Here is a 20,781-nt window from a genome sequence, read left to right on the forward strand (position 1 = left end):
ATTGATTTTCGTACTAAAACTCATTAAAACAGCGATTGTCTATTAAAATAGTGAACAATAATGAATTTGAACGAACCGATTCGCAATGCAGGTAGACCGGGGGCGGCTGCGTTCGAGAGAAGAAAACTGCCTTTAATGGGGCCCCCAAAACAACGCGCGCCGAAATCAAAGAGTGATTTTTCGTCTAGTAAGTTTTCAGAGCTACCATGGGGAAAAAGCCACGAAAGGTATGTAGGAAAATATTTTATTATTATTAAATCTTATTTATTCGTAAATCAAATGGTGTTTCACTGGTTGCATTTGTAAGAAAATAACTAAAAAACTACACGGTTTATTAGATATAATTACTCTTTCAAATGGCCTATTTGGTGCTCAACTGTACACATATGTATGTACAAACATAATTTAATGTACTTAAAATTATGTTTGTGTGGAAAAATATTTCTTTTAAATTTCGAAATTAAGAATCACTTTTTGCTGTTGCTACTTACAGTTTAGTCCTCAACTCGTCTTCCAATAAAAAATCAACCTCGTCGAGGTCCACTACTGATATGGAAGAGGATAAAGTAATTGTAGGTAAGAATATATTTGTCCATTTGCTGATCGACTAAAGCATGTTTATTAGGTGTAAAAAAAGTATATATAATTACATAAATATCTAAATATTCTTAAAAAATTGTTTAGTTAGAGTTCTGATACATCAAGCAGTAATTATAAAGTAAATAGTATAACACTTTTTTATTCTATTCAATCAGTAAAAAGTCTATAAAAATGTAAATAAATAAAACTGATAACTAATTATGCTTGTCTTTGGATAAGACAGTAGTGCGCTTATGTCCCTGCACGTTCTTAGCATCGTTTTTGGACGTCTGCTTTGAAGTTGGCGTCTTGCTTTTGCTTGACGATTTCTTGACTTTTTCAGCGAGCTTTTGTACAGTTTGCTTCTTGGTGCCACGAGCCGTTACATGGGACTTTGCAGGTTTTTTAATTTTACTCGGTTCTCTAGCTAGTTTAAACGATCCAGTACAGCCTTTACCTAGGAGTAGTAATATATGATTTTGCAAACCCCAGGAACAAAGAGCGAAGATGCCGATCGAAGTGTCCAATCAGTTAACAACTTTTCTTTTTACATGTTTTACTTTTACAGTTAAATTATCAACAAAAAAGTTCATATAGGTCATAAAAATTCGTAATTTTTGAATCAGATCGAAGAAGGTGAATCAGCTCATACCTGTAGTTTGTATAAAAACTTTGTTTTCAACCGCTTTTCCCAGAAATTTCTTAATGAAAACGATTAATTTATCTGGATCGACCATGTAGTTAGCAGCAAGATACTTTTTAATTGCCACCACTGAACAACCCTTCTTGCTACTCAGAGTCTCCACTGCTTTTTTTACCATCACAGCTACTGGGGGATGATTTGCTTTCGGCGTCGGTTTTTTAGATTTATTTGTAGATTTTGTTGCTTTAGTTTTAATTGGTTTTGTACTTTTTGCTTTGCTTTCCTGCATTTCTAACATCTTTAGGAAAATAGCTGAAATTTCAATCTGATATATATTTTTTTCAACTATTTGATTGAAAGAAAGTTTTTTTTGACATGAACAAGTGAATGGTGGATAATAGTATCCCGGCAATGGTAGATTGAAAATAATTTTCATTGAATTGGTATCTGTCAACTGCTACTGGAGGTAAAAATATATACAGTGTGTGTGTGTATGTGTCTACTTAGGGTCAAAAAAGTTTATAGCTATTTTTTCCATAGTGAGTCCAAGAATGTTGTAGCGAGAAACCAGAAATTTGCATTTGTGTTTCTACAGATTACTGTACCAGTAGTAGATCGTATTTTTTCAACCCTCTTGTGTCCGTTTCCAGCTATTTCCATCCATTTTAGTCCTGCAGTTCGCTTGATGTTATCGGACGATCTTGTATTGGGTTTACGTCTTGATCTTCCTCCCAGCCATGGTCTCCATTGTATTATTTTGATGTTCTATATATCGTCGTCCCTCCTTGCTACGTGTCCCGCAAAGTCCAATTTCATCTAATTTACCCTTTCTATTACATCCTTGACCTGTGCATGTTGTTTTATGTATTCGTTTGTCTTCCTATCTCTTAAAGAATGTTTTTAATTTTTGTATTGCATTTTTTGTAAGGGTCCACGTCTGCGCTCCATAAGTTAATACTGGAAATGTATGCAGCACCAGTCGAAAATTTTTGTGCGTATTCGTCAAGGGATCTTTTTATTTTTTAGTATCCTTGAGATTTTGCCGAAAGCTACCCAGCTTAGACGCTTTCTTCGTGCTATTTCGGCATCTTGTCTATACTTATGATAGTCTCTTCTTTCGGGCCCATTATTTTAGTTTTCTACATGTTCATTTTTAATTCCACATTTTTTACTTCTCTTCTAATTCTTCTAACATTCTGTAAAGTGGTATAGTATTCTGGTAGTGCTAACGGTATTATGCTGTTATTTAACGTTGCATTTTTATTACTATTTTATTAAGCATTAACTGAAGGGAGAGGCGAGGCAAGGTGTGAAGTGGGAATCGCAGCAGTGAATGTATCCAGGCCAGTCTTAATATTGTGCCAGACATCGGACTCACAAAGCTACAACAACACGCTGACAAAATTGAACATTTTTAATCCGCATTTGGTGAGTTGATTGGCAAACCACTTTGAGCGAGATGAAAAATTTACAATATTTGAGGTCACAAAATTTTTTATTTCGAATATCAAAAATAATACCATAAACTGTCGAAAAACTTAAAAAAATGTAAACTTTTTTTTCAATTGGTTTTTCTAATTCTACATTAATTACCAGTATTATGCAACAGTCTTCTATTCCTTCCACTAGTTTCTATAAAACTAATAAATCTGTTACAAACGTAAACCTTACAATTTACAGTGTGATTTTATATCTTTAGATTTATCTCCTAAATGGATTATTAACAATTTTCAGATCATTTACCCTGCAACATTCGACACTGGGAAAGAAAACAGATTGATTGCAAAAATTAGAAAGCATTTTTCCAGTCGCCAACTAATGACCATTCCAAGGAAGGCCTTCAGTAAAGCTAATGGACTTGAAAGATTATATAAAATTTGCATCCAAATATCTTTTCCGTTGTTGATTATGATCAAGAACCGGTCGGTATCCGAGATAACACAATGTATTTGGTATAATGTATAATTGAAACTACTTCAATTCTAGATACTACGCCTTGGCTGCGGCTTCTGGGCTTCTCACCTATCTGCAAGACAATATGTTTATTTATTACGCCAGCAATTCAATTAAGTTGGAGTATCAAACGTCGGAAGGCTACGCAATTATTGGTAGGCAAATTTTGAAGCAAAATCTGAGCGTTTGAAAACCGTTCGAAAGCTCAAAATTTAAGATTTATATTTTGAACGACTTACGTAACAATCACTTTATTAGTAGTTGGAAAGCGAATGCAATTTTTTGGTAATTGTTTAAACATTTTCCAATGCTTGACATGAATAATTCTTCTTCACTGAAATGAAACTGAAATTTCCCCAGTTTCGTTGGACGTTGGACACTAGTTGGTTGAAGAACCAACAGTAAAAAATTGAAAATATGAATAAACTACATTATCAATCCTTGCTTACCAATGAATTTAAACCTCGTAAATATATAACTCGTATTTAGGTTTGCAATTGCTAATGATACATTCGAATAATAAACATTACAACAACAAAAAATTCGTTGGTAATTCGATGTCCAATTTGGTCCCATCCCATGTTCAGATTATTAGCTTTATAGCAAAAGATGCTGCAGTTTTTTTATTTAGACACTTAAAATTTTAAAAATCTCGCAGTTGTGGATATTGACCACACATCAAATGTATTCAGGGGTGACTTTGTTTTCGTGTGTATTTTAGATTATAAGAATAAAATGAATCGAATTTACTGTTATTAGAACCGTGGGACTGTTTTCTACCGTACTTATCCTGTTTTATGTAGATATTGCTACGGCAGATCGGCTAGAATTGGTATGTAGTAATCAGCCTGCACAAGCCAACAGATATTCGAGCCTTCTTGGAATAATGAATCGATGCCTAACTAGAATAGGTACTAGAAATTTGCGTTCCATTATCTTGCAACCATTATATTCGTCTGAGAAAATAAATGAGAGACTGGATTGTGTCGAGGAATTGATTCGAAACCCTGGAATATTATTATCAGTGCAGGTATTGTTGAAAGCTTTTATCGCATATGCATATGAATGTGTATACCTATAATTTTAGGGGGTACTTCCAAAGTTAGCTAGCATAGATCAGCTTTTATCCATCGGTACTTTAGTTGCTGATGACCCGCAAAGGTAAAATATTCAAGCTGACAATAATTCAAATTCTTTAATTATAAATGTTCAGTTGCAACAATCGGCAACTGAACTACCTACTTCTGTTAAACAGTGTTGTTGAGACAATTCAGCCTCTTAAAGAGACGTTGAAAAATGCGATTCGTCCATTTTTCAGTGAATTATCCGAACTCTTGAACCACCAGGATTTTGACGTTATTAAGAATATGCTGCGGTAACTTCACATGGATTATCATTAGTTTTGTATTAGAGCTTGATTTTTTTAAGAGAAACCATTCATGAATCGGCATACTTTACAAAAGGGCAGCAAGCTGAACAGCAAAGAATTTGGGCTATTAAACCTGGCCTTAACGGACTTCTGGATTTGGTGAGAAAAACATATTCGGAAAGAATCGAAGATATGCGAGGTAAATTTTCGATAAAAGATGTGTTGAAAGCATGATCCTGTGCTGTGGACTTAACTATTTTCAATTGTCTGTTCTCCAAATTGATAAAAAAAGTTGCGATATGAACTTGAGTATTTTTCTTGCTTTTAGAGTATATCAAACGGCTAGGGCAAAAGTACGATCTTCCTCTGGCTCTAGCAAACAATAATAAAAAGGGATTTCACATCACAATGGCACTTAATCAAAATCAAAGGAAACGGATGAAATCTTCAGATTTACCGCCTGAGTTCATTCAGGTACTTTTTTGCATTGGTATTTTTTTGAATAGGAAGAGGTATGTGTTTGTTTTTAGGTATTTCGACTAGCTAATAGTTTCACAATGAAAACTGCTGAATTAGTCAACTTAACAACAAGAATTGATGACATATTGACCGACTTGTTCTCATTAAGTAATATGTAAGTTTGTATAATTGTTTATGCATTGTTATGCACTATCTAGTTATTTACGTAAATATTACTCTTCATTAATATGCTGTTAGTTTGAAGCAAGATGAATAAAGTTAAAGCTGCAAATGGTTTTAACCATGTCTATGGAAATAGGAATAAATCAGCCGCTTCAGTACCTACCTACATACATTTTTACTATTTGAGTTTCTTAAATTGGCACTTTTGACCTCTAAAACACATCCAATAGTTGCTCAACTTCTGTGCGCTGTTTGTGGCAGAAAGACGGAAAACATCCTTTCCAGATATTTACAGGAAGATCGCATTTTCTGACTTGTAAAGAATATCGTGCTCAGGTTCTGTTTAAAAATTATCGCTGCTCACTGGGTTGCTTCAAATTTAGAAATATAACATAATACACCATGCGGATTCATATTCAGAGTATTCAAGCGTAAATAGAGCATTTTTAAGCTTTCAACTGACACTAACTTTTTATTCTAGTATGATCCACGATATAACTGTTAAAGTAAAGAAGTATGCAGGACTGTTCTATCAGTTGGTAGAAGGTATCTCGTATTTGGATGTTTTGCAATCTCTAGCTCAAGCCAGCTATGCCAATGGTTGGATAAGGCCCAAGTTCGGAGAATACACGAATGTCGTAGAAGGGCACCATCCCCTTCTCAATTTTCTATGTCAGAAAACCCCAATTCCTAATCCAGTTGTAAGTAGTACCCGAAAGCTTTTCTATCCGCTTTCTTTATCGCTCAAAATGTACCGAAATTAACCTTAGGTACATAAAATTGTTTTAAAAACATATTAAATTTTGATATTTTATGAATATTTTTTGATTTCAGACTGCTTGCGATCATTACAATATGCACATAATAACTGGACCCAATGGGGCGGGAAAAAGCATATTTATCAGACAAGTAATGTTGCTTCAAATTATGGCTCAAGCCGGTAATAAATAAAAGTAAATTTTCTAAACTAGTATTTAACAGAGTTTTCAATTTCAGGGTGTTTTGTTCCTGCCGAAAGTGCCATTTTTAGAACAGCAGATAAAATGTTTGCTAGAATCTCCAACGATGACGACATGGAAAGCAGCGCGTCTTCATTCGTTCTCGAGGTGAGTGATAATCTAAGTATTCTCTAAGTTGCATATTTCTACGATTAGTTATTAGCTTTTGAAAATTGTTGAGTTGCTTCAACTTTTTCCGCATAAATTATAAAATTACTTGCTTGTAAACCTGCACCGAATACATCTAGTCCAAGATTTTCCCATACGTACATAATCGATATAATCGATCGCAACATTCTTCCGGCATTAAAAAAAAACAGAAAAAAAATCTAGCAATTAAGTGCATGCAGAGAAGCCAGTTGATTTTCTTTATAGATAAAAGTTTGATCAGATTTTGCGGTATAGAACGTTTGGGAGATACCATTTGGTTACGCAACACAGCTAATATACAGGGTGTCCGGTAAACACGTGGTGAAAAGGTTTCTGCCATAATCTTTAGATCAAACGAGGACGATCTGATCTAACTTTTACTATGAAAAAATGTCTGGCTCCTCTGCTGTTCAAGTAAAAGCTCTTCAAAAAAAAAATGTTTTTTGAAATATCGCCGTTAATTTGTTCCTATGTAAGACTCATGTTTCGATTAAACAACCCAGTTCATCCGCTTTGGGCAAATGAGGAATTCTTGAGTGTCTTGATGCAAAAATTACTAGAACTTTTTATTTGGGAACTGGAGTCTACTGACTTTTTTTGAGTTTATGCACTAATCCTCTGCACATTTTTGTTCTCTTTGTGAAATCTTGAAGCATTTATAGTTTTTGCGCCAAAAAAATATTTCTGTTCTTTTGCCAACTGACAATTTTAGACATTCATGATTGAATATAATGTGAAAAAAATTTTTGAGTAAATTCAAATAAAACACAAAACAATCATTACTTATATGTTCATTCATTACTGGTGTTGTGTGTCTTACTTGTGTGTTAATACTTTAGACATTTATAGTTTGGGTCACTTTTGAGTTTTATCATTTGATGAGTAATTATTTTATCATAATTATTACTTTTCTTACAGATGAATGAAGTAGACTACATTTTATCTACAATGACTGATCGTTCTTTAATAATTATTGACGAACTCTGTAGGTGAGCAAAAGTATTGAGTAGATAGGTTGTGGGTTTTAGAATAATCCATACTTTATAAGAATGCTAGTACACTTCTTATTAGTTAATTATATATTATTTATATTTTATCACAGATCGATCGATATTTAGGAAGATTCGTCTAAATAACAGATCAATTTGAGTTCAGCTGTCTTCTATTTTAGCAACTTTCTGTTTAAACTGATGAGATACATATACTGGTTATTGTTAATCCAAATATATTGCTTACAGGTCGACCTCTTTAGAAGAAGGAATCTCTATTGCAATGTCAATTTGTGAGTTTTTAGCCCAATCACAGGCATTTACCTTTGTTACCACTCATTTCACGCTACTTACCAAGTTAGCTGATTTATATTTCAATATCAAGGTGTAAGTATAGCACTAAGAATTTTGGAACAAAACAAGTATTAATTAACTCCTTGAAATCAGTAGTTCAAGGTATTGGGAAAAAGGAAAAATGTGTACTTAATTAAATTGATTTGAAAATCAATCAATAAACAGTCGTACAATTTTCAGCCTTGAGCTTCTCTGACAACATTTCTGTTGTTCATAATTTTTTTTCCTATTTTATAAAATCGATTTACTTTTTAATTCACGAGTTCTGTTCTTTGTTTATTCCAGCTGGCAATTGCAAACAATTCCTTCTGGTGATACCAATAACCCAAAATCTATAAAACTCGACTTTAAGTTCAAGCTTGCCCAAAATGCTACAACTTTAAGGGATTATGGCATCTACATGGTGAGAGGCATTTGGCCCCAAGAACTCATGGAAATGGTGGATAATTTGCAACGCCGACTAAAAAAGAAATCTCAGGTAATGAGTCATAACATCACTTTTTTCTAAAACTTTTTTGTGTGTTCTGCTGATCAGTTTTATTAAAACATGAGTTTAATTAATTATAAAACTTTAAGTTAATAATTGTTTGCTTTAAATTTCTCACAGTGTTGCAATTAGTGCCTAGAAAATTCTAATATTTTCACTGTTCTAAAAAATATCTGGTAAACTCTTAATTGACATAATGAACTTCGTTTATTTCAACTAGTACTAAACATGATAATTACGGGAAAAGGACGTAGAAATTCGGTAGCAAAATTCCAGTTTTGTTATGTTCAATAATAAATAATGCAATTCTCCTAGTGAATTGCACCATCTTTTTATGGTCATATTTAGTTTTTATTTATTGGATGTACTGCCTGAGAAACCTTGTTCTGTAGTATTTTACTAGGACTAATTTCTCAATGCATGGTAATTCAGAGTCCGCAGTTTTGTGTCGTCTTCAACTTCCTCGCTTATGAGATTCACGCCATCATCTGTATCAACCACAGACAAGCGTTTGTCACTCTTTACCAAATCACTGTTCTCAAGAGGAAATGGATGGACCAAGAATCAATTATTTCTGGTGTTCCGATTTTTAATTTGGCTTTCAAATATTTTCTTAGCCACTTGGTGGCTTTCGATCTAAATAAAGTCCAAACAATTGTTTCAAAGGAATAGTCGTTGTTTCACAATATGAACTTCTCTTGAAACTCATCTTTTTGAGATATTTGGTACAGTCTTTGGGTCGAAATATTAATATTTCTTATACACTCCCGGACGCGTTGTAAGTAACAAAACATTTTTGGACTAAAAAAATTAACCCACATTGGGCAAGTGCGTAGACAAAAGAGAAAAGTGCGCTCACGTGCGCACTTACCTCTAACTGCAATTTAGCCGAGGAGAATTGCGCTTGTTTACCAAGTGGTATGTTTAATTAGAAACTTCTAATTAACGCAAATTTGATCAAAATACATTCTTTAGCTACATGAAAAAACAGCTCTTGACCGAAACATTCTTGTGCTGCACCTTAGCTTACGCATACCTGGTGGCTTTACTAAAATTTCCATTTTCAGGATCCCAAATTTCCTTCGATTGACCGACGTGCCCGTTTAAGATATGACTTGAATTGTAGAATCCAAAAATTGAAGCTACAAAATAAATTTTCCATATCAAATCTGAACAAACTGATTAACGAATACAACGAAAACAGGCAGAAACTTGATACCGACGTTACTCCATATTCCCCAAACATGATGGAAATTCTTCAGCAATCTGAAGTAAGATTGCAAAGACAACCTGTTTTGCAGATAACATAATTAATAGTGAATCTTAGAAAGAAAATCCGGTAGAGATGAATCACTCAATTTTTGATGGGTCTCATATACAGGAAACTTCTGCAAATCAAAGATTCTTTCTAGAAAATATGTCTAAAGGAATTGGTATTGCCAATGAAAGCGATATTTATCCAGAGGAAGCAATTAATTATTCGCTTCAGAATATTGGAACAATAATGTGTACTCCGCTGGCGAGCCATCCCAATTCTCAGGTTGGTACCAGTTTGACGAATATTTATTTTGTAAACTTTTCATTAACCCGAAAAACTTTTCATTCCCGGCAAACGGAATTTTCATTTTCGCAGTATTACTTTAGATTTCGTTACACTTTCGATTTGTGCAGAATTGCGGGACGGCAGCACAAGTGAAAACTCGTATAGAACAAATATTTACACCTAATACCAAGTTAGATGTATCAGAAAACGCATCGAATACAAATAACTTGGAACTGGGAGCTATCGTGAGCTACAGCCAAAGTAGTTTGGATTTAACTCAAGACGCGTTAATATATGAAACTAACGAAAACGCTGCTACGAAAAAAAATGGTAATGTGTATAAGAAAACGTCAGCAAGTCTTATTCATATGGTTTTAATAACACTAATTAACACTAATTAAAATAACTTTTAAAAGGCATCTAATATAATTTTCTAGATACAAATATATTCAATTGTAATCGCAATTCCGCAAACATTTTGCAAGAACCCCAACAGAGCTTCTTAGGTTCTACTCCAACTTCCCAATTATCGTCGGGTGATCTGTCCCAACAGCTTCATAGAATTAGACAAAACGAAGGCAATGGTTCCACAGCTTTTATTCCACATTGCTTTTCAAATAATTAGATTATATTAAATAGGTTATGCGGCAGCAGTCGAAGCCTCTCCATTTTTGCTTGCAACCGAGCCACCAAAAAGTATTATTTGCCAAGTTCCGCAATCGCCATACATAACGGACTTTGCCAGTTTCTTGCAAGATAATACCAGAAGAACTTCGACCCCTATAGTAACTCAGAACCAAATTAATGCCAGAAATCTTGGAAACACTACTAGCACTTCGACGATACCGAATTCATCAATATTTAATGTGGGTACTAATGTTGCGAAAGTGATAACTCCAAAGTTCAATCTCACTATAAGAGGCAATGTGGGAGACTTGGATATGAGTTCGATAGTTGAAGATTTTGTCTCTTTCGCCGAAGAAATGGATGCCAACGGTACAATTTTTTTTATGAAACGTTAAAACGCAATGGCACATTCGTTGATTTTTAGAAATTGAAGATCTAGGCAATAAGAGTGAAGCTGTTAAACACGAACACATTTATCCAGATATTAAGATTAGGGATAGTCTCATTTATTCTAAATCAGAAGAAGACTTCAATTCATTCATTGGTAAGACACAAATAAAAGTTTTATCACCGTTGAGACACTCTTTTGTTCCGCTCGCGGAAAAAGTATTTGACCGATTCAAGCAAGAAAATCATCTAGAACAATATCTGTTTTTTACTAAATTTTCATTAGAATTTAGTTTCAGCTAGAAACAATCATTTTTTTTTAATTTGAATATAGACATTCTCCACCCAGATTAGTTATTTTGCAAACAAATGTGGCATTGAACTCATCCACATACACCTATGCTTTATATGTAAAACTATGTTCTATCAAATCAAAGTTATGTACTCTTTTATATTTTTCATGTTATCTAATGACGCACTAAACTCTCGGACATAATTAAGTTACAAGTTGCAACGTCGTCCACCTCAAGAATCACTAATTAATGATATTATCGATAATTTTAGATCCTGGGCAAATAATCAAACCGACGTTGAAAGTTCCTAAATCTCAAGTTACGACAACAGTAGAATCTACAAAACGGCCGCCTAAACAGACTACCACTCACCAAGAAGAAGACGAAGTACTGAAAAGGAGTCAACCACAGGTCCACGATATTACCGAATCCATTGAAAATACAGCTCGTATGGAGATATTTTCAAAGAGTCTAAATCCAAAAGTTAAAGAAAAAACACACGTTCAAGAGGAGAGCGTTAGTTCTCCAGATGAAATGCTACAAAGAAAAATTGAACCGCTGGACAAACAGCCAAAAAGGAGATTTAACAGAAGACTAAAAAAGAAACTGATTATATCCACTAAGAAAAATGAAAACAGGAAAATGAGTCCCAATAAACTGACTGCCGCTATGAAAAGGCTAATGATAAACAAAATTCTTAGTAACGAAAAGCGGAAAGCAATAACTGGTAAGACCATTGCAACTAACAGATCGCGATATAAATTAAAGTTGAAAAGACGCTCCCTTGTTGCGACTCAAGCAAAGATAGAAACAGAAGTGAATAGTTTGAAACAAGGAGATAGTAAAGTTGTGACTTTAGATAAAAATGCAAAAGATATCGAAGGGTTTGAAAACCCGAATAATTGCATTATGGAAAAGTCTGAAGAAAATCGTCAAAATGCTGATTCATCTATCAGCGATTTAAGCTACTCTCCTTTGGTCTCTAGAACGTTTAAGGAAATCAGCAACAAAGGAACTTTGGAAGGTAAGCTTCGCTTTAGAAGACATATCGATTTGCGCCAAACGGTGTTCTTGAATTTGATTGCCAAGAAAATATGGTCATTCATGGTTAAGATATTATGAACATTGTAGGCACAAAGTATTACTAATTAAATAAAAAGGAAAATTGAACTTATAGACTATGAAGGCTTTCACGGCCGGTCAGATTACATTTAGGAATGTTTTCCGGGCTTTGAAGCCGTGGTCTATCGGAATTTCTTCCTTAAGAAGGAAGTCTTCCGGAAGACTTCCTTCTTAAGGAAGAAATTCCGATAGACCACGGCTTCAAAGCCCGGAAAACATTCCTAAATGTGAACTTATAGAGTTTTCAATTTCAAAGTTTTCCATCATTTCAAATCCCTGCACTATTTTAGATAAGACAGATGGTGCTATAAATCAGGCAAATACTTCTGGGCAATCAAAAATGCGTGGAAATCAACATTTTGAAAGCAACATAAAAAGTAGTGACGCTCTTACAGATACATCAGAAATTGTTGAATTAATTGTAAGGGAAACTCCATATGAGAAATCGAAGGTGATGTTTGATCAAGGTACAGAATCTCAATATTATGCATTATACATATATGTAGTTATATTTTTGATAACCTGAATTTTAGTTGATACCAGCTCCAACCAAAATGAAGCCGTATCACATCCAAGTTCACAAAAAAGCACTCATTCTTGTGATGCTGACTTCGATCGTACCACGGAACCATTCTTCTGCTCTGAAGCCCCACAACTTACTATTCATCATACCAACCCTGAACAAGTTAAAGATAAAAACCTAGAGTTCCATGTTAGAGACATCGAAAATCAACAGCAAATTATATCGGCCTCAGAAAGTATTGCCGACGAATTAATCAAAGTTACTGATAACGACAATAATAATTCGAATATAAACAAACAGATTGAGAGTGCATCTTCAAATGAGCAAGCTACTAATGAATCAAGCTCAAGTCTGAGAGATGGTATAACAGCCCGTACCATAGAAGAATACAAAGACGCATTGGAAAAACAGCGCAAATGTAAAAAAAATTATGAAAATCACTCGCCGCCTGATACCAGTTTAAACCATACCAGTTTAAACGACCTAAAAGCTGGAAACAAGTAAGTGACTTCAAATTTAATATAAGATTCTAGGTATTTATGAAAATGCGTCCGGCGTTTATTTTAGGCGACCAATCCAATCCGATCAAGAAAACTTGGTGAAAAAGGTTAAACTATCGTTAGCAAATGAACACGCACCTTCAATTGGAAGTAATTCATCGGAAGCTAAAGGAAAACATTGCGATTCAACGAGTATATCTGAAGCTTCAAAGCTGCGCAATTTAGATGGAGATTTCAGCAGCAGTTCCAGCGGAGTGAAAATTGGCGATTTAGCAGTTCACATCCCTACTGTGGAGAATTCGGTGTCTGGTAAGTCAAATGAAAAATTTCTAATTTATATTATTCTATTGCGATGTACATATTATGGAGGATTTGAAACACTTTTTGAGTGATTTCGGATAAATCGGGAACTTCAGCGATATTTGTTGAGTAAAATCAAAAACTTGTAATTAATCACAGAAACAACTGATGCAAGCCCTTTGACGACTTCAAACGAAATAAATTTGAAAAAAGCCGATAGAAAGACTGCAAACCAACATATAGAACGTGCACCGTCGAGGAAAAGGATAACGAAATTTACTCCTCCTTTGAAGAAGACACTACTTACAAAAAAGGGTACAAACGCACATAGCGCTTCTTTCGAGAAAAGAGAAAACGTGAAGAAGAGGTTATCAAATAGCGACTCTACTATAAGCGAAAGTAATAGTCCTGTAAATTCTGCAAGATCAGTAATACCGAAAAGTTTGATTTGTAGCATCAAAGCCCCTGTTCCGATATCCTTCTAAGCTAAGCCAAAAAGCCATACGACAGGAATTTTTGGAACAGGACAAAAAGTTTTTCGATTTCAGTAGTAGTTCCAGCGATCTAACAAAAATGTGGGAAGAGAGGTTGAAAAGGCCTGCACGGCCTACCCCTAAACAAATACAACAGACGACTTGTTTGGCTACTATAAAAAAAACAAAGGACGGATTACAGGTATATATGTATACATATGAAATGATTCACTAAAATCCTTTCTTTAAAAAAAATTCGGAAGGTTATTCCAGCGCCAAAACAAGAAGCCACAGTCCGAAAGAGGAGCTTGCAAAAAACAGCATCGTTCCAAAGCAGCAATTCAGTGAACATGAATATATTTAGCGATCAAAATGCTGAAACGTTTGATCAATTTATCAAGTCAGATCATAACGACTATACAAGATTTAATTTCAAATTTGGTCAATCGCATCAGGCGGAAAATGCGGAGGGTGGCAATATGTTTGATTTCAAACAGGTATTTGTTAAGTAACAGTCCTTTTAATATGGTGTTTTTGGACAAAGTCAATGTATGTTTCAGGTAAACAAAGTTTCTTCCGAATATACCCACAGCAGCCAATCGTGGACTTTCGTTCGGAAACGCTCGAACGAATCTAATTGGAACACTCAATTTGGTAAGGATACCAATTTGATCCCTTCTGCTACAACAGCAATGGATTTTTCTCTAACGCCAGACGGATTTTACAAACACAACAAATCAGATATCCAAAACTTACTAAAGAAATATCAGTGAAAATATCGTTTTAATCAATAATAAAAATAATTATGATATAAAATAGATTTAATAAGCCTTTAAAAATGTTTTATTAGTTACTTGAGTTATCAAATAAATTAAATATAATAATTAATTATTTACTTCAGTTTAAATGCTGATATTCAGAAAATAATAAAAAAAATGTAAAATTATACACAAACAAAACGAATAAGAGGCCTGTGTACGGCTGATATCGAATTACACAGGAGCAAGCCATCCCTGGTACATTCTCCCTAGCAAATTTGGGTCAGTCGCGTGATCAAGCAAAACATCTACTTGCTCTTCTACGCTCAAACTTTCCTGGTTTCGTAATCTGCAATTTCATTATTTTAGTTAATATCCGAGGGCAGACGTTCAAAACCGAAAATATTACTTGATTTGTATAATGGAAATTTTGATGTAAATTGGCAATTAGAAACTTGCATTAATGAGCAAATAATGAACTTTTTTTTTTATCTAAAATATCTTCAATGTCCTAAATATTCAGTAAGCCACAACTATATGAAATATTTCAAAATTATATATATTTTGTAATTTGCTAAGATTATTTGAATTTTTGAATGATCAAGAAAGTATACAAGCTGTGGTGTATATGTATTAGCTGCATTTTTTGTTCTAGAATTCTTGAATTTTTAAAACATTCAATTTTTAATATCTCATTGTCGAGTACCTACTTCTCTTCGAAGTTAAAAACATATTGAATTAAAACAACAATCAAACGCTCTACTGGATTTCTTATAGAATTAGTAAATTAATAGCGTGTGGCGTGTTCCGCGAAAAAATTAGCATTTTATACGCCCTGCTGGGGCATGGATAAATAAAAATGGAAATGGAGCGAACAAATTTAGATAAATGATACTAATGAAACGGACATAAGTCACATAAGGCACATGGCAGGATAATGAATGAACACAAAAGAATGAGGACGAACTGGCACAGAGTGATAACGATTGGCTCAATGGAAAGACATGCTGCAGAAAGGATTGTTGCACGTTAATGCAGCAGCACGGTGAAACATAGCCGGAGTCGGATGTATGGCGCATGGATGAGGATGGCGCAGGCTGAAATGATTAGATATGATTCGAAAGAGACTACATGATTGGATATGATTGGATGGATAGTACATGAACTGGAAGAACTAAAAAAATACCAACATGGTAAACAGAAATGAATGAAGATGGTAAAGGCATGAAAAGGTAGGAACCCGGGCCAGTCGCTCAAACAACATGTCCCGTTTGTTTGTTTCCTTATTAACTGAGCATATGATTTGGTGTCCACTATTTGCACAAATTGTTATAAAGCTTAGAAGACATACATAAGAGAAAATAATAATTACAAACCTGAATCTCAAATTATTTTCATCACCCTCTACAAATTCAACAAAATCTTGGAAGTTCGGCCTCGAGTAATGAATAGATGATTTTAAATCTTCAGCCGTTATGCGCATCGAAGAGGCACCTTGTAATTTGCGCTTAGCTTGATCAATTTTCTGCTGAATGTTCCAGATTGCACTTGGAACAATGTCGGATGATTGAGACCTGGAAATACAAAAAACCAAAGTGCTTTATGGCAGCTCAAAATCTCAAGTTTGGATGCATATGATATAACTTACGGGCACAACGCTGCCGCGGTATATTTTGCATGTTCCAGCCAATCAACAGATGGATCCTGAATGAAAACGTTCATCGTGGCTAACAATTGGTTTCGATTTATATTTAACAGCCTCAAACAATCAATCATAACAGCTCTAAATAGACCTTTAGCTTTTAACGGTTCCATCAACCCTTCTAGATGAGGCGTGAGCCTAAAATCATCGTTTACTAATAATCTACATCTACAGGCCTAACAGTATTTTACCTTATTGGGACCAATTCTGGAATAGGTAAGCGCTGAGTCGCGGTTCCAAACGCATGACCGAAATCAATGCCTAATAATTTTCCAGTTTTTGTACACACTTTAATGTTGTCTAAGTGGCGATCTCCAATTCCCAAAATCCAATGACAAGCGCAAATTACTGCGTAACTTTTTATAAAATTGTTTTTTAAAGCTATGAAGTCTTCAGTTGTTAGACTCATTGACCATACAGATTTTCTACGGTGAAAAGATCATAATATAGCAAAACGAATATTAACGAAACGAAAATTCATAACTTTGTCTTTTACCTCAAAACGTCTTGAGGTATCATATTGGCCCAACTTCTGTACAAGGGAATAAGTTCAACCTTTGGCTTTTCCCTATAGGCATTATAATCCATTAAGTTACCTAGAGCATTCTTCATTGCACCGGTTATTTGTTCTAACATTTCCTTATTTGCAAGTGATCTAACAATAAAATCATGCAGGGATGTTGTATTTTGTACCCACTGAATGAGTCCAATCCGAGAGGTTAATGGTACAACCTTAAATAAATCAATTGTTCTTCAACATCGAAACCTAATATGGAACTGAAATATACCTGATAAGTCAGAAGCTGGTGATTTGTGTTATCACTGACAAAAATAGTGTTCATCAATATAAATAACTGTTGAATCCGTTGATCTAATCTGATATCTTCTCCAAATTTTATGAGAAAAGGGTATTCCTTGCCATTTATTCCTACCATAGTTATCTTAATTGGTTTGCGTAGAGAATTCATTACAATCACCTATAAAAATATTTATTGACCCAAGTTTAACATATGCATGTACATAAAAATGAAAATTGTTTATATCAGTTGGTCTGAATTTCCACCAAACCAAAGTTCCACAATATTTAAAACAGTTTTAGATGTTAGAAAATTTTGGTTCTTAAAACTTTAATTCGCACAATGCTTTCTTAGAATTTTTTTCTGTGTGTCTGAAGCATTTGCTAATATGTATATACAAATACCTTCTCGCCAAATCCTGCAACTTTAATATGGTGCTGAATCAGTGGCATTTTTTCACCGGTGTACTGCCCAGGTATTTCTAGTTCTAAACTATTTCTGCCTGCCGAAAAATTTGCCAACCAGGGACAATAGTCTTTCAACTGGACATATTTATATTGCTTGATTGGATTACTACGTTGAAGTAGATTACACAATGTGGTTTTATTTTGCTCTATTGTATTGTGAACGTTTATCTTTTCAAAGTCCTTTCCAAAATTCTTCAGTGGTTTGTAAATATCACCTATAAAATTATTATACCGTAATCGTGAATAAATATAGAAATATGACCTTAAAATGGTCAATTAGAATGGGAATTTTCAATCAGAACTTTTGAGAGTGTGATCTATTTGGTATAGTTTTAATGTGAATATAAATAATTTAATAATACAATTTAGTAAAAATAATTTAAGAAGAATAATTAGTAAAAAACTGGTAAGCTTGATCCAGCTTAAACAAGTTTTTTAATTAATTAATTGGGAAATCTACGTTAATAAAAATAAATGGTACCTTGTAAACTGGTTGAATCATAAGAATCTGAATTTTCGTTCAGAAGTTCTAATATGCAATCTTTATATTGCATAATAACTTGCATATTTAGAGCGGAACGCATTTTGTCTGTAAAGTACTTCAAAGCTATTGATGGTATTACCACCCGTGATAATGCTGTTAAAAATAAAGATATATTAGAAAGTGTGCTATCAATTCGAATAGGCGAATCTACCTTTGAGGAATTTATCAACGAGAGGATCACTTAAAAGCAATAGATCAAGTTCATCAATCAATTGCATCCTCTCTTCGACACAGCGCTGGCAGGAGTTGCGATAATTTTCTTTAAATAATCGGTATGAATACATAATCGCCTGGGGATAAGTACGAGCTATTCTCAAAATTATATTGGAAATAGCGGTGAGTTTGGAACTATCCACATTGGCTACAAAAGCATGATTGATTTTTAATGTATCTTTAATATTTTAAATGTCGTTCGTAAATCCTTATTAGTTTGCAACTAATATTTCATGTTAATCTCAACTTTTTGCCAGAGCCACAATCGCCCAACACTACTTAATACGCTTAAATATTAGAATCCTAATTAATTAACTTAATAGCTTTAATATACCTAGTAATTGTGGAATCCACCCTAAAAACATCCAAGTCGGCATATTATCAGTTTCCGTTATAAACATTTCCGTCAAATCGGACTCCAAACAATCCTGTAAAAGAATACAAGGGAAAAGCTGTCTTCCCTCCTTGGAGCCAAACTTCATAGCTCTTAACACACACATAACAAAATTTAATTCATTTCCTGATTGATCGTGGAAAATATAGGCAAGCTTGAGTAGAGCCTTTGATTTAATCGCCATCTCGCTAGATCTGAAGAAATAAATTTATTTACTTGATTTCCGTGGAATGCTTAATATGGATCCATCCATAGAATAACAGTTATCCCCTCAAATATATTAGCACTGATTTAATAGTTTTCGTAGTAGTATATTAGCCAAAACGTACAATTCAGTTCATTATATGTATGCATTATATTACCCTAAATCGCTCCTTCCATCAGATAGAATTTTATCTTTTAGACTTTCGCAGGTGAATTCGAAATCTGAAGTATCTCTGCCAATAGCAGCCATATTTAAATTAATATCTATAATTCGCATAAATGATGTTATCACGTCTTTATCCTCAATTTTATGCAAAAATGTTACTTCCTCTGCAAAAAACTTACTAATTTATTTGCTGTTAAATATTAACAAGTAACATAACATTTTAAGCAATTCGACAACAAATTGTTAATAAATACAACTTGTTCAAACTTACTAAATTTTGCAATTGCAGCCCTGAGGTCTTGTTCAATCTCAACGGAATCATTTTTGTGTAGTTTCCCACGCATCCAGTACAACGAGCCTTCTATCATTGTTAGTTTTTCAGGAGAATTTATGCTTTTGAATTGCCTAAATTAAACAACTGCTTAAAATAAGAGTTCTTGCAATTCTTAAATATTCTGATTATAAATTAAAGTAAATCGAGAAATTATTTAGCAAACTCACGTTAAGTACTTGCGGGTCATTTCATAATTGAAGTCTTCCGCAGCTAAATTCATGAAATTCGAAACCAAAGTGAGTTCAGTGTTCTTCAACTGCCTAACAAGGTTCGGTTTGTTTAAATTTTGCAATCTATCCACGAGTAGTTTAAGAAAAAGCTTCCTATATAAGAGTACTGCTTCATTTAAAATCATGGAAGGGAAAACATTATGTGTAGACAACCAATAATCTTGCAATAAAGCCACCGGTTCTTCAGGGCCGTTTGCAATAGCTTTTGCAAACTGAAGGAACTGATCCACCTCAATTAACGTTTGAAGTTTTAACATTTTATTATATCTGGAACAATTTTTATTAAGCAAAATCACATAAATGCATCCACATCTACGTTGATTATGGTATGTTTTTACTGTTACCAAGATAATAGTTACTAAGAAAATACGTTGCGTACATACCTTAGATTTCTAAACATAGGATTTAATAACTGCCATTCACTTAAAAATACGTCCAAACCACTTTTTAGATATTGCGAAGCTTCACTAAACCCATTTTGAGTTAGCGACAAAACACATAGTTCTGCTGAGAATGTTTGTCTTAAGTGATATGATTGAAGTGGATCACCTACAACATGTATTCATATAATAAATGTGTAAAAACACTTGTAATTTGAAAATATAAAGAAAATATTATAGGGGAACTGTTAACAATATTGTACCGTGGATGGCCGAGTATCAAATTCTTTCTTCAACTTACAACTTTTATTCCACTCGGTACAACTTTAACTACGGAACAGGAACAAACTAACTTCTAAAATTAACGTCAACTTCACAAACGATAACAATAACACACGGAAAACACGCGTTTCCGACTCGCGGGTTTAACTTCTTCTGCACTCAGGCGCGGCTGTCACTTCACTCCCCCTGGTCTGGTTCTCGTCGTCGCTTATATCCTTTTCTCCAGGTATTCCAGATAGTTCTAGAAATCTCCAGAACAGGTGCGAAACTTCCCGCTTGTCAGTGTCATATTTGACAGTAAATGGGGCCCAAATGGGGCTCCCATTTACTGAAACACCATGAATTTCGATTCCCCATTCCAAACGTGAGTACCCCAGG

The 20,781-nt window shown here is 34.1% G+C and overlaps 3 protein-coding genes across 4 annotated transcripts in view; 1 reads left to right on the plus strand and 2 right to left on the minus strand.

Moving 5' to 3' along the window:
- The window catches only part of LOC109546538, a 15,684-nt gene extending 871 nt beyond the window's left edge, over positions 1-14,813 (plus strand). The window contains exons 2-32 of one of the 2 annotated variants that reach the window (XM_048664115.1): positions 48-227; positions 494-576; positions 2,502-2,650; positions 2,957-3,144; positions 3,209-3,330; positions 3,979-4,205; positions 4,263-4,336; positions 4,389-4,550; positions 4,604-4,743; positions 4,873-5,018; positions 5,075-5,178; positions 5,668-5,887; positions 6,021-6,126; positions 6,183-6,292; positions 7,253-7,323; positions 7,573-7,710; positions 7,963-8,155; positions 9,232-9,435; positions 9,492-9,704; positions 9,836-10,037; positions 10,145-10,285; positions 10,347-10,703; positions 10,759-10,878; positions 11,286-12,038; positions 12,427-12,603; positions 12,670-13,159; positions 13,227-13,468; positions 13,619-13,858; positions 13,914-14,134; positions 14,196-14,429; positions 14,493-14,813. In XM_048664115.1, the coding sequence (XP_048520072.1) occupies positions 61-227; positions 494-576; positions 2,502-2,650; positions 2,957-3,144; positions 3,209-3,330; positions 3,979-4,205; positions 4,263-4,336; positions 4,389-4,550; positions 4,604-4,743; positions 4,873-5,018; positions 5,075-5,178; positions 5,668-5,887; positions 6,021-6,126; positions 6,183-6,292; positions 7,253-7,323; positions 7,573-7,710; positions 7,963-8,155; positions 9,232-9,435; positions 9,492-9,704; positions 9,836-10,037; positions 10,145-10,285; positions 10,347-10,703; positions 10,759-10,878; positions 11,286-12,038; positions 12,427-12,603; positions 12,670-13,159; positions 13,227-13,468; positions 13,619-13,858; positions 13,914-14,134; positions 14,196-14,429; positions 14,493-14,705 (6,207 nt within the window). In that variant the 5' untranslated portion in view covers positions 48-60 and the 3' untranslated portion in view covers positions 14,706-14,813. Of the gene's footprint in view, positions 228-493; positions 577-2,501; positions 2,651-2,956; positions 3,145-3,208; positions 3,331-3,978; positions 4,206-4,262; positions 4,337-4,388; positions 4,551-4,603; positions 4,744-4,872; positions 5,019-5,074; positions 5,179-5,667; positions 5,888-6,020; positions 6,127-6,182; positions 6,293-7,252; positions 7,324-7,572; positions 7,711-7,962; positions 8,156-9,231; positions 9,436-9,491; positions 9,705-9,835; positions 10,038-10,144; positions 10,286-10,346; positions 10,704-10,758; positions 10,879-11,285; positions 12,039-12,426; positions 12,604-12,669; positions 13,160-13,226; positions 13,469-13,618; positions 13,859-13,913; positions 14,135-14,195; positions 14,430-14,492 lie in introns of both variants that reach the window. The other variant, XM_048664116.1, reaches the window with a different exon arrangement.
- On the minus strand, positions 596-1,623 carry LOC109546540 (histone H1A, sperm). Its single transcript, XM_019917531.2, has 2 exons — positions 1,232-1,623; positions 596-1,036 (listed from the first exon to the last, which is right to left on the minus strand). The coding sequence occupies exons 1-2, from the start codon at positions 1,518-1,520 to the stop codon at positions 795-797; spliced, it is 531 nt and encodes a 176-aa protein (XP_019773090.1). The 5' UTR covers positions 1,521-1,623; the 3' UTR covers positions 596-794.
- The window catches only part of LOC109546518 (DNA-dependent protein kinase catalytic subunit), a 23,655-nt gene continuing 17,685 nt past the window's right edge, over positions 14,812-20,781 (minus strand). Inside the window, exons 39-52 of the mRNA XM_048664114.1 lie at positions 20,125-20,290; positions 19,679-20,008; positions 19,449-19,582; positions 19,170-19,341; positions 18,748-19,001; positions 18,352-18,561; positions 18,138-18,293; positions 17,594-17,871; positions 17,181-17,369; positions 16,889-17,124; positions 16,584-16,817; positions 16,339-16,530; positions 16,067-16,264; positions 14,812-15,039 (exon numbers count right to left, since the gene is read on the minus strand). Of these exons, the coding sequence (XP_048520071.1) occupies positions 14,925-15,039; positions 16,067-16,264; positions 16,339-16,530; positions 16,584-16,817; positions 16,889-17,124; positions 17,181-17,369; positions 17,594-17,871; positions 18,138-18,293; positions 18,352-18,561; positions 18,748-19,001; positions 19,170-19,341; positions 19,449-19,582; positions 19,679-20,008; positions 20,125-20,290 (2,864 nt within the window). The 3' untranslated portion in view covers positions 14,812-14,924. The remainder of the gene's footprint in view (positions 15,040-16,066; positions 16,265-16,338; positions 16,531-16,583; positions 16,818-16,888; positions 17,125-17,180; positions 17,370-17,593; positions 17,872-18,137; positions 18,294-18,351; positions 18,562-18,747; positions 19,002-19,169; positions 19,342-19,448; positions 19,583-19,678; positions 20,009-20,124; positions 20,291-20,781) is intronic.

The sequence above is a fragment of the Dendroctonus ponderosae genome, unplaced genomic scaffold (genome assembly GCF_020466585.1).
Source record: "Dendroctonus ponderosae isolate FM_Combo_2020 unplaced genomic scaffold, Dpon_F_20191213v2 Dpon_F_20191213_2, whole genome shotgun sequence".
NCBI lineage: Eukaryota > Metazoa > Arthropoda > Insecta > Coleoptera > Curculionidae > Dendroctonus > Dendroctonus ponderosae.

Bases quoted from the DNA above. Each gene is read 5' to 3' on its own strand.
- LOC109546540 (XM_019917531.2), bottom strand. From the start codon at position 1,520: ATGTTAGAAATGCAGGAAAGCAAAGCAAAAAGTACAAAACCAATTAAA. The intron at 1,037-1,231 runs GTATGAGCTGAT...TACTACTCCTAG, and splicing joins AGTTTTTATACAAACTACAG to GTAAAGGCTGTACTGGATCG.